The 13,151-nt window shown below is 40.5% G+C and overlaps 1 protein-coding gene across 1 annotated transcript in view; it reads right to left on the reverse strand.

Moving 5' to 3' along the window:
• The window catches only part of dspb (desmoplakin b), a 32,844-nt gene that overhangs the window by 13,321 nt on the left and 6,372 nt on the right, over positions 1-13,151 (reverse strand). The window contains 16 exon segments of the mRNA XM_032526946.1: positions 378-485; positions 856-939; positions 1,041-1,203; positions 1,959-2,152; positions 3,017-3,155; positions 3,622-3,800; positions 4,955-5,418; positions 6,484-6,670; positions 7,158-7,284; positions 7,966-8,120; positions 9,224-9,376; positions 9,939-10,064; positions 10,480-10,575; positions 11,153-11,257; positions 11,570-11,737; positions 11,839-11,898. Coding sequence (XP_032382837.1) covers positions 378-485; positions 856-939; positions 1,041-1,203; positions 1,959-2,152; positions 3,017-3,155; positions 3,622-3,800; positions 4,955-5,418; positions 6,484-6,670; positions 7,158-7,284; positions 7,966-8,120; positions 9,224-9,376; positions 9,939-10,064; positions 10,480-10,575; positions 11,153-11,257; positions 11,570-11,737; positions 11,839-11,898 — 2,508 coding nt within the window.

The raw sequence follows: 13,151 nt of genomic DNA on the forward strand, positions 1-13,151 counted from the left end.
TTGTAGCAGTGTTTTGCCATCAAGAACGAGCTAGACCTGTTTTTTTCCAAAGTTTGTATGCATGTGGAAGCCCCACAGACACAAATTAACACCCCAAATCCCAGAAAAAGGGATTTCTTTCATAATATGGGCACTTTAAAGAACACAACAGGATGTCACACGAACGAGCCATTTAAGTGACACTCCCACCATATGTTGCAATCACTTTTGGTGGTCTGAATGTCCCCTGAGTGAACAGTTCCCCCCATGAGGATATTCCCTTTTGATTAGTACCAAACCTTCAAGGCACAGAAAAGGTAATTGGGACAGCCCTTGTCACCATGTGCCAAAAAGTTCCTTCAGGGTTTTAAATGAGAGAAAATATTTGGTTTCTTTACTTCCAGATTAAGATCCGTCGATGGCGACTTCAGCATCGTCCTTTTGATGGGAATGTTGAGCAACGTCTCTAAACCAGAGGTGTAGGAGGCCAGGTCCGTTTCATAGTCCTGTAAAACAAGCATACGGTAGTCATTAAAACGAACTATGCTGATGAGTTTGAGGTCTGTTATATAGGTCTACCACTACCATTGGTAGTTCCGTTATCTTTATAGAGACCATTATTTCCACTGTGCATTACACCCCCAACCAGCACCGTCAGACACCACCTACCAAGAGCCGGGGTCTGTCCCAGGTTTCTTGCTAAAAGGGAGTTTTTCCTCGCCACTGTCGCACCATGCTTGCTCTTGGGGTAATTTCTAAAATTGTTGAGGCTTTGTAAATTATGGAGTGTGGTCTAGACCTAAAGTGTCTCAAGATAATTTTTATGATTTGATACTATAAATAAAATTGAATTGAATTATATGCAGGCCTGCTTACCTTGATAGAATTCACACAGGTCTCGTTGTCCTTCAGCACACTCTCTACAGTCTCCCTCTTCGCTAAGATTTCAGAGTTCAGGACCTTGAGAACACAATAATATAAAAGGTGTCAGAGGACATGGACATGGACACTCAACACAGCGAGATAGTTAATCAATAGCAATGAAAAGCTGAGCAGGAGACCTTCTGTTTGTTAATGTGGTCTGTCAGTGCTTGGATGCTCTCTATCTTGGTGGTCTGCAGGGCGTCTTGTTTTTTGCGCGTGGCGTCAATCCAGTCAGTAAGGGAGCTGCTGGTCTGCTTATAGGTCTGCAGCTGAGGATGATACACTTGCAGATCCTGGACTCTGAGGAAGAAACACAAGCAATTCAAAGTATAGGGCCATATCTTGCATGTTTTTCAGTTTTAACTTTTCAAAACAGTGCGTGCGTGTGTGTGTGTTTGTGTGTCTGTTTATGTGTGTGTTAGTGTGTGTCTGTTTCTGCGTGTGTTGTTTTGTCTCCCTCCCATCTGTCGTCTCTTTTACTTTTTTACTTTTTTTTCCGGCCCTGGCACGCGTTCTCAGTCTCAGTGTATTGTTTGTAACAATTATTTGCAGTATTGATTAATCTGCCGATTATTTTCCCTGTTAATCAATGGATCACTTGGTCTTTAAAATTTCAGAATATTTTGAAAAAATGTCTATTCTAGTTTCTCAAAGGACAAGGTGATGTCTTTAAATGTTTTGCTTTGTCTGTCCAAAACCCCTAAGATATTTAGTTTAGTATGATATTAAGCAGAAAAGAACAAGAGATCTCCAAATATGAGAGGCTGAAAAAAGCATTTTCTGCCAATCTTGCATGAAAAATGTAACGCTTAATCGATAATCAAAATAGTTGGCGCTTATTTTTCTAGCAATCGACTAATTGTTGCAGCTCTACGTGAGTGATTAACTGGCTGACCACAGGGTAGACAACAATGTGACACACTGCTCGAGCCCTGTCCCATGCCTGTATCTTCTTTAAGGTCCTCAGGTCTAGTTATAGATAACTGTTGGGAAACATGGATTGAACATGGGTCCTTGATTTAAAATTGATATATTTGAGAGACAGAGGGACATACCTTGTGTCAATCTGGCCCTGGAGTCGTCTCCAGCGGTCAGACAGCTGGCCCACCTCCTCGGTGTATTTGGCCAGCATCATGTCACACCTGTGGAAGGGTCCGCCCACCTGCCCGTTCCAGTGGCTGGCTTTGGCTAACGCCGCCTCCATGGAGGCCAGAACATCCTTCTTCTGGTCCAGCTCTGCTTTAATATTCTACATGTCAACAACACACGGGAAACACCAGTCAAATGGGACGACCCTGACCGCTTATTACAATACTTTTTAAATATCAAGGCATACACCACATGTAGTCTGGTTCAATGGAAATACATTTCCAAGATAAAGCACACCTTCTGCTCTCTGTGTGTTGCCGTTTGCAAAATCCCTTCGCTTCGAGCTAGCAAGCGACCTGCTGAAAATGGCGAGTTTTAAAGATAATTTGGATCATGCAACAAAGCAGGCTTGCTTGGTTCTTTTGGGGAATGATTGTGAAGATTTACAAAGAATATGTTAACGGCTCTAACTGGGACATTTTGGGACCGATTGGTGGGATTGCTGTGGACAAAGTACACACGGCGATACACTGGTAAGAGCATATTAGGTTCCACCATGTATCCAGCTAATTTAAATAGCTCATGTTACTGTATGGTGTGAACAGTTAACTTCATTTAATATTGTATGTGGCGTTTTCTTTTGTGCAAAACAAGTTCCTTCCTGAGACTATTTATTTATCACACAATGCAATTTTTGATAAATAATCACCAATAATGAGGATACAATGGCTAAGTGGATAAAGGCAAATTAAAAAAACAGTGAGTAAGTCTTGTAAGTTATAAAAATTGACATCACTTTACAACTCCACAGCACTGTGGAGATAGGTCTGGCAATGTGTAACTACAGCCAATGCAACACAGTGGGACTCTCTTTCCCACACCAGCTTTTCTGATTTAAACTGATGGGTGAACACTGAGCCATGTACTGGTATTCTGTCCCAGGTTGTCAGGTACGGTATGGGGCAGAAGAAACAGCTGGAAAAATGACAGCAAAACTGCAGCGATTATTGCACGAGTTCTTCACCTTCAGGGTCAAACTGTAATCCGCCACTTCACTGGGCGACAGAGAGGTGGTCTCTTTCTCCGTCAGCCTCGCCTCGCGAACTCTCACTATGTCTTCAGCTTGTGCCACACACTGCAGCAGGTCTCTTAGAGCCTGCAGCCTGATGGAGAGGAAATGATGGAGAAGTGGAAAACGTCATTCCAGGAAAATGAGACGGAATTTATTTAGACAATGTGTAGTAGTAGCTTCCTTTACATTTACTGTTATTTAGTAAGTTGAGATTTTTACTTTATTTGAGAATGGTTAAACACATATTTTTTCTTTAACAAATATTGCATTGTAATATTGTGTTGTCATATTGGACTAGTCCACACTGCGATTTCAATAAAATTGCGATAAATTGTGCAGTCCTAATGGGTTTTTTCTTTCTAAACATTTGATTTTTTTTCCCGGATCCCCGTTAGCTGACCCATGACATCAGCTACTCCTTCAGGGCTCCACACTAAACATAAAACATGACAACAGATAAGACATTTTCAGACAAAACAACCACAAAGAGATCTTGACCTCAATGAGACTTCCTCAACAATCAAAGCCAAAAAAATAAAGAAATATAAAACAGTTACCGCTGCAGGTAAGCTGATGAGCTGCTCTCCAGACTGTCCAGTCTTTGGTCGATGACTCCGATCTCGCTGCGGAGGAACTCGGCTTTATCTGAATCACTCATGCCCTCCAGCTCCTTGGAGATACTCGCCCGCAGACGCAAGTACTCCTCGCGCATCGAGTGGATGTCACGCTGCACCGTCTGCAGGGAAACACACACACACACACACACACACACACACACACACACACACACAATATGATTAGGAATATGATTATTATATTTTCATTTGAGATGTATTTTGAAGTTTACTTTTCAAAAAGCAAACAAAGAAACTAAAAGAAGATGCATTTCTGTTGTTACGAATCTGGTTCATTTTCTTGTTTCTTTAATTACATCTTGTTTTATTTTTTCCTTTAGGGTGGGTAGATTCAATCGATAAGAAAGGGATTGGTTTTGCTTCAGCTTAATCCTTTCAGTCACTGTTTACTGTCTTGACTTTACGCTGTGATATTTATATAATTATGTTGTAATTAATGATGACTGAATAAAACTACCACAGCTATTTACCTTTTATTGGGTTTTTCTTTAGTAACACAGAAGCCAACAGGGCACCAAACACATACACACACAGAATAAATAAACTATAAACCAAAAATCAGTAAGTAAATAATAAATCACAGTAGTGGGACGATTTATCTCTTACCTTAACAACCAAATACATTTAGCCTTTAGGAGTACGCACGCACACACACGCAGAGGTAGAAAGAGTACAAAAATGTTCTACTTAAGTAAAAGTACCATTACTTTGATAAACTTTTCCTCAAGTACAAGATTAAAAATTGAACTTACCGGTACAAATATCTAATGAAGTAAGACTTAGAAGTAGTTAATTAAAAATGTACTCAGAGTGGAGAGCAACTGGAGATACACTTGTTTTATATTTATAGTCATTTTAATTTCTTTACATGTACTTATTTAATTAAAGCACAGTCTTTTGCAATTTGTTAAGAGCCCAGAGCCAAAAAATAAATAAATAAATAAATAGATAAAGTGACAAAAATCTTGAAAAAAGCAACAAAACTAAACAAAAAAAGCAGCTTGACTGTTTTTCTTGTATTTAAGAGTGTTTTGTGCCCAGGCCTGTAACAATCATTACATAATGGTAGATTGTTTGTTTAACTGCAATTAATTGCCAACATTAGCTAAGGTCCTAATGTGTCTGACTGGTAATTGTTGATATTGTTTAGATATGCCAAATTGTAATTATATAAATGATTATTGGACGGACTATATATAAGTGTTAGTTGTTGGTACTTGACATTTGTAATAGTTACAGCTCAGTTTGTGCCTACCTCTAACTGAGAGATCTTGAGGCCACAGTCGTGCATCCCGTTGTCACCGAGGCAGATGTGAACGTGCTGACTCAGCGAGCCCTCGGCGCCCTCCAGCCTCAGTCTGAGCGCGTGCAGCTCAGATAAGCTGCGGGAGGATGTCTTGAGCCCCATTGCCTCAATCTCTTTTTTCACCACCTTCACGTCTTTTACCCTCTTTTTCTGCTCCGCTCTTAGTCTATCCTCTTCGCGCCTCCTGGACTCTTCTTCGCGCCTCCTGGACTCTTCTTCGCGCCTCCTGGACTCTTCTTCGCGCCTCCTGGCCTCCTCTTCGCGCCTCCTGGACTCCTCTTTGAGCCTCCTGGCCTCCTCTTCGCGCCACCCGGCCTCTACTTTGGCGGTGGCGTGTTGCTGTTGCTGTATTATGATCAGCTGGTGTTGCTGCTCGGCTCCCTGCTGCACTTCTATTTGTTCCTGTTGTGCAACTGTAAATAGTAGACACAAGATATATATTTTTTGTTCATAATTGGTGAAGGAAAACATGATTCTACAGCTTTTATTACAGGATTTTTTTAAAACATTTTTTAGATTAGATTAGATTAGATTAGATTATACTTTATTTATCCCACGACGGGGAAATTCTGTCGTTACAGTAGCAGCATAGCAGCAACAGCAAAAAACAAAAAACAAAACAATAACACACAAACAAGTAAGCACGAAAGAAATACAAAGCAAGAAATACAAGGCAAGAAATACAGGCAAGAAATAGACAATGAAAATATGGTAGACTGAGTAAGTAAAATGCCGTCAAACAAAAGGAATTTTAAAGTGCGGTTGCCATGATAAGAGAAACAATATTGCGGTGTAAGTGACGTTAAAAATTAAGTTGAATGTGTAATTAGAGCAAAGAAGCAAGAGTCGGTAGCATAATTTAAATTATATTAACCTGAGACCATAAATATTGAAAAGTAAGTACTTGTAATAAAATAATTATATATATACCAATATTAAAGATAAACAGAAAGTGTGTGATGTAGATGGGAGAAAAACAGGAACAGAAACTACAAAACTATCAGGTAGTGCAGGCGTTGTAGAGTCTGACAGCGGCCGGGATGAAGGACCTGCAGTACCTCTCCTTCTTACACCGTGGGTGTATCAGGAACTCTCAAAATAAACGATGTTGTTGCTGAAGGAGCAGCTCCTTCAGCAACAACATCGTTTATTTTCCCCTTAAAATATTTGATGCCATTGCATATATTCAAGTTTTGAAAAAATGGGGGGACACCAGATTTAATTTCCATACATGCATAATAACCTAGTAAACAACACATACTCAGATTGGTCTTGACTGAGCAGAAACTAACAAAACAAATTGAATTGCTGTATTATTAATGCTCTGACCGCAAAAAATCTGTTTTTTAAACATGCAAAACTAATTTTAAGTTCTCACCACCAAAAGTCAATTATTTTCTAAGGAAACCGTCCTCTTGTCTCTTGCTGATAACAATAAAATTGCATTGTGTGAGGTGTATATTCTTTGTAATACTGACTGTAAGTCGGCAGCTGCACCACGATTTGCTCATAGTGGTCCTGGGCTCCGGTGAACTGGTTCTCGATGGATCTCTTGTCGTCGTCGGTAAACATCTGGGAGCCGTGGCTGTTCAGTCGGAACTCCTCGTAGTGAGTCTCCAGGCTCTTGATAAGTTGGCGGTATTCCTCGGGACGCATGCTGGACAGCTGAACACACACCAACATTATGTTTTAAAAAAATAACAACAACGAAAAAATACAGTGATGGAATGTAACCAAGTACATTTACTCAAGTAATGTATTGAAGTACACATTTAAGGTACTTGTGCTTTACTTGAGTCTTTTCTTGTCATGCCACTTTCTACTTCTACTCCGCTACATTTCAGACAGACATATTGTGCTTTTTACTTCACTATACTCATCTGACAGCTTCAGTTACTAGGAGCTTTACAAATTAAGACTTTTGCACACAAAAATACTTTAAAATAAATAAATTAAAATACTTTAAGTACATTTTCCTGATGATAGTACTTACATACTTTCACTTAAGTAACATTTTCAATGCATTAGTATTTTTTACAGTGTGCTATGTATGGTAGTAAAGGAACGCAATACTTCTTCCACCACTGCCAAGAGATATAAAGGCAGAGCACATTAAAGAGAAAGGGTTAGAGAGAGTTTCTATATCAAGTACCATGCTGAGGGTGAGGGAGTTGATTTTTCTGATATCCAGGAGGCAGTACTGCCAGGCGATGAGACTCTTAACATTGATGTACAGCTGATTCCAGATTTGCAGGATGGCATCATAGTACTGCTCGTTCCTTTAGATAACACAGAGACAAAAGTTACATGTAAGATACAAGGTGTCTTGTATATTCTTCAAAAGCAAACTATTTTCACATCTTAGGCTGCGTTCAGACCAAAAAAAGCAATCCGGTAATTTTCTGCAGGGTTGTGTGCAGCGGTGTGGGAGTGTCACTTAAATGGATCCATTTGTGTGACATCCTGTTGTGTTATTTAACCCCCCCCCCCATGTAGCATAAGTAGACTTTATATTTCACATTTACTGTTTTCTGTCAGATCGTTTATAGATCTTGGCATTTCCAACCACACTTGAAGGTTGCTTCATTTCACGGAGAAAGAGAAAAAGAAAAGAAACTAGCTCAGATCAGATCACCTGTACTATGTTGTTTTTAAAACTTTCTTGTGGCAGCAATAGAGGCAGTGATGTTTCCAGTTTACTGTACGGGACTCTGCCACTGCCTCAAAATCGACTGACAACTCTGATTGCCGGTTACTTGACTGGCCACAGCAGCATTCTCCAAAAGTTGAGTCGGTCACAACTTTTTGCCACATGCCGCTGCAGTTTGTTTTTTGTCTCCCCCTTGCGGCAATCTCCGCCGCAGGCTTAACGCACCGCCCCCGTTCACTCTGAATGCAAATACCTGCGGTTTTGCCGCACAGTCTGTCGGTTGATGCTGGCTGTGTGAATACAGACTTACTTGTTGGCCAGACTGATGCTGAGTGGGTTGGGAGGCGGTACGATCAGGCACACTGAGGGCACCAACATATCCAGTCCTCCCGGGCCTGTCACGTTCCACTTACTGCGTTGACTGTTGTCCTTTAGGATCGCCTCATTATCCTTACAGATCACCTTCTGCGGAGTCCAATAAAAATACATTCCATCAATAAGTACATGAACAAATCAAATCTGGCACAACAAGACAAGTCTTGGAAAGAAAAAAACCTGTGTTTTCCCGGGAAACTGCCCTGGAATGGCAGTCAAACCCGTAACTTACTACCCGTGAACTTTTACCAGATGTAGTTGTACTCCCAGTTAGTTTTTGATGTCACACACACATAAACAACAATGGGGACCCCTGTTGATACATGCCAGTGATAAACGGAGATAGAAATAGACATAAATAGGCAACGTAAAGTAATTACGCACATTGTAATCAAAACAATACACATATGATTGTGTAATACTACGGGTTATGTTCATTAAATGAAGCCCAAAATATGTTGCCAACTAGAAATCGCTAGTATCAGCTAGCGCTAGATAATGTCAGCGTTAGGTAGCTGCTAGCTAACGCTAGTCGCCAAGTTGTGAGCTGTGACTTGAAGAAGTGTAACTTACGGGCTAAAAACTGTGTCTGGAACTCAGCATAATTCCACCCACACAACATGCCTTCATCCTACACTGGTTATAGAAAATTAGCCTAACAAAATTGTCACTCATCTTTCTTAGAGAGTGTGAATGAAACATTAGAATTTTAGAGAATGGACGGCTGGCTAGTAAGTTAGCTTGCTTGCTAGGCCTTATTGTTTAGCGGTGCCGAGGGCGCAGAGAGAGAGGTCTATTACGGTCTTTATATTGTATTTCACGGTATATGGTATAAGTTTATTAACGTTAGTTTATTTTTTTATGTGTAGGTATGTAGATCTTTTAAAATACATGTTGTGTTTAAATAAATATATCAGCACAAATAGTTATGTATATCTTGTACTTTTGCCATCTTGTGGACATAATCCTTCATACCTATATGTTATTTAGAAGGAGCATTCAGATGTCCTTTTTGACCAGTTTTGACAACTCTTCTGTGTATTGGATTGATTAGATGAGACGAAAAAGGAAAACAGCCTTCAGATTCAGATGGATTGGCTGTACAGCCGACCGTGGCCGACGTTGATAAAGGCCGACGAAGGCCAACGCATGGCGGGACACACCACACAAATAAGGACCATGACAAAACTGACCTGGTCTTGTTTAAAGTCACACAGGGCTTTGACGATGACGGGGCTGCTGCTCTTCTCTTCAGGGTTTCTGGGTTTCAGCCTCACAATGCTCCTGGACTTGCTGACCAGATGTTGAACCTGCCTCTTGTTTTCCATAATCTTCTCTTTCTCCCTCTGGAGATTTTAAAATAAAACATGAGAAGGATATCAGAAACATTAATAATTACAAACTGTAGCTCCTTTACGGCTTTTTCAGAAAAAGGTGATAAAATATAAACTAGAACTGCAGTTATGAAGAGGTCCAAGCCTCCGGGCGCCAGTCGCCCCGGACGCAAGTCGCCACCGATGACCCGGGGAGCACGAAAGCGTGACCCAAAGTGTAACGGTGGGCATAGCGTCACCTAGTGGTGGAATTATTTTTGCCCCAGGTCAGGGCAGGGATCTGGACCAGTCCTGAAAATAGCACCCCCACACCATGTACGGTTTGGGCTGTAGCAAGACTTTTATCAACGGAATAATAATAATCTTCAGAAAATAGGGTTCCTACAGCCTCGGGCTTGGACCCCTAATAAAATAGACAATGTGGAAATACTAAAATAGAAGGTAGACACAATAAACAGGTCAAAACAGTTTACGGCAATTAAAAGACAACATTAGAAAAGGTGAGTTTTGACTATCTACAGACTCAGACATTCTGACATTATATGAAAAATAAAAAAATAAAATGCGTTCGTACCTCCAGACCCCTGAGGAGCTCCACTAGGTTATCCAGTGAAGTGTTCTTGTCACAGGTGAACCTCTTACAGACCGTCTCATGTTCCTTCTGCAGAATGCTGTACGTCTCGTTGGCCTCTTTGAAGAACTGAGACACATAAATGAAATTATTAGGAATACATTATAGAGGCTTCATACAGGTTTAGTTAGTGTCAGTTAGTTAGTTTAGTTAGTTAATTTTGCCTTTGGTCCATAGTTGAAAGTGCAAAGAGAGATAGGAAACATAAGGAGAGAGAGGTATGACTTGAAACAAAGCTCAGTGTTTGAAATCGAACCATAGATGTTGAAATTATTGGCTGAACACGGGTTTTTGATTCTTCTGTTAGCTCCAGTTTTGGTCACCGCCAACTCCTGAGGGAAATATCTGTCTCTTAAGCCGTTAAATAAAGCTGTGTTGACAAGCTACTTGCTAGTCAGTATCGGCCTGATATCCAATATCAGTATCGGATCAGTGCATCCCTATTCAATAGAGTGTTTTAAAGGGTTATGTTTTGTCATGTTACCTGGCTGTAAGCTGCATTCTCCTTCAGATGAATATCAATGCACTTGGTGATTTGAAGGAGCCAACTCCACTGGGTCTGCAGAGTGTCCTTGTAAGCCTACAAAACAAAGACAAAAAAATAAATAAAGAAACCGCCTCGTGGTTGTCTGCGTCCGTCAACCAGTCAAGTTGCAGTTTACATCCATCATAATATATGTAGGGACGACTTTGAAGTGTATGTTTTGTCAAAACATGGATGCTTTACACACAAAAAGAATCTATGCAATCAGCACAATTTTAGGTGGGCGGCCAAGATTGGTGTCATCAATTCAGTATCCGACCAAATGTAAAGTATGGTTGCAATTTCCCCTTCTGTCCCTGAGTTATGGTGTTTAATTAGGGCCAGAGAAGTGTTTTTGTAAAACAATAAGAGGTCACAGTGGAGCTGACCTTTGACCTTTTGGATATAAAATCAATTTATCCTATTAGACATAAGTGGACGTTGGACGTGTGCCAAATGGGAAGAGATTCCCTCCAGGGGGTCCTGAGATATCGCCTTCACAAGAATGGGATGGATGGACAGACAACCCGAAAACATCATTACACGGCTTTGCATATAAACAACAAGGCTCCCACTTATATGAATGCATGTAAAACACTGTGTATGGTCTGATGATGAAGGGATCAGTCCACACCTCCATCTTGTCTGAAGCTGGATGGTTGTTCTTCAGGAGGGTATCTACTCTGGCTGTCAGCTTATTCAGGTCCTTCTCTTTGTCCTCCAGGGCACTCATCAGCTTCTGTTACATAAGAGGAGGTTTAGTAATCACACAAACAACATCTGTGGCTTTGCTCTAAGTGGATGACTGACTGCAGCTGCCAAAGATCCAATGTATCACAGATGATTGCTCCCTTATGAGACGCAGATTAACTCCATAAAAAGGCATTAGCGTAATTTAGACTCACAGGATTGCCAAGAATGTTAATCGGCTAGAAAGAAGTTCATAAAAATTGAAATTAAACATGGATTTCTGTAGCGTGAAAGCATCAAAATAAACCCAATTCTCTCATGGATCACGCTGAACCTTGGATCCTTTAATGGTTTTACTAACCGAGTAGCTCTCCTGCTTCTGTGGGATGTACTGGTCGATGTTCTTGTCTCCCCAGTCAAACATCAGCTCCTCCTCCTCCCTGTCGTTTACCCACATGATCTCTTTGGACATGTCCTGAATGACGCGCTTGAGTTCTTGCAGCTGCTCGATCCGACCAATCGACATTTGCTGGCAAGAAAGACGAGAGTACGTTTAGATACAACAGTTGACCTGGAAATACACAACACAAGTAGTGATTATCCAACAGAGTACTTTGATATTTCTTTTACCTGTAGACTGTCCCATTCCTGATCCAGAGCGTGAACATTTCCCTTGTCTCCTTTCCTAATCTGTGGCAAGAAAATCGACTTCAGTTAATTAAAGACTAGTCTTGCATAGCCAGACCTTCCCCCACAGCGCTGCAAAGGAGGGTCTGGCTAGTCCACACAGCATTCTGGGATCGGAGAAAAACGTGCTCAGGTTTATAAGCATTTATTTAAAACAATGTTTCCCAAACTTGGGGTTGGGACCCAAAATGGGTCGCAGACCCGTTTTATTGGATCGCCAATTGGCAGTTAAAATGCATCTCAATGTTATGTGAATGAGCTTTCTTTTCTGCTACACTGGTCTGTTCAGCTCAGATGCTGTGGGTTTTTTCTCTCTCCCTCCTCTCTTATCCTAGGAGGGGATAAGAACATGAGTTGAGAAAGGGGTGAGACACAAAAAGAAGAATAGAGACCTTTTCTGTTTTTGTTTACTTTTATAATGGAATAAATATACTTTATATACATTTAAATTCATGGTTTGTTCCGTCTTTTGTCCACAGTTTAAAAATGTAGATGTTGCAATGATTCATGGTATATTATTGTAAATTTGGGTCCCGGGGAGACACCAAATTTCTCTTTTGGGTCTTGAGCTGAAAAGGTTTGGGAACCACTGATTTAAACCAATCATAATCGTCTTGTGCGGTGCTAAGCGCCGGACAGAGCCATGGTGCCTCTGCAAAATAGCTTCACCATATCAAGGAACTTGTTTTGGTGAAACGTGTAGCTTCACAAGTTGTTTTTGTCGTGCAACAGAAAATTCGTATTCAGATAGTCTAGCTAGCTGTCTGGATTTACCCTGCACAAAGAAAGAGGAAGGTGAGGGATACCATGCAGAATTTCTGGCCGCACCTGAACAATTCTCTCATCGATAAAGACTAGTGCAAGACACTTTTAAGAAGTTATCTTAAAATAGCCTGTGGAGTGGAATATGTGGGCATTTACCAGTTAGGGAGGTCTCAAAAAGATGTTATGGAGTTGCAACATTGGAAATGTAGGATCCAGTGATAATTATAAACAAAAGAATCAAGGATTTATTGACTTTTGCTGCTTCTATTTTGATTATTCTTTTATTAATCAGTAAATACCTCGCCTACTAATTAACTAATTCCCCTTTAAGTGTTTTTTCTAGTATAGGAAAGTCACATTACTTGATATTTAATTAATATTCACTTGAACATTTTATAGTCAGTGTAGGTTGCTTTCATAACATCCGGGAATCTTTTTAAAGGGTTTCTTAACATTATGAATGACATTTTCTTTTCTTTTTTTCTTTTTCT

Source organism: Etheostoma spectabile, chromosome 9, assembly GCF_008692095.1.
Source record: "Etheostoma spectabile isolate EspeVRDwgs_2016 chromosome 9, UIUC_Espe_1.0, whole genome shotgun sequence".
NCBI lineage: Eukaryota > Metazoa > Chordata > Actinopteri > Perciformes > Percidae > Etheostoma > Etheostoma spectabile.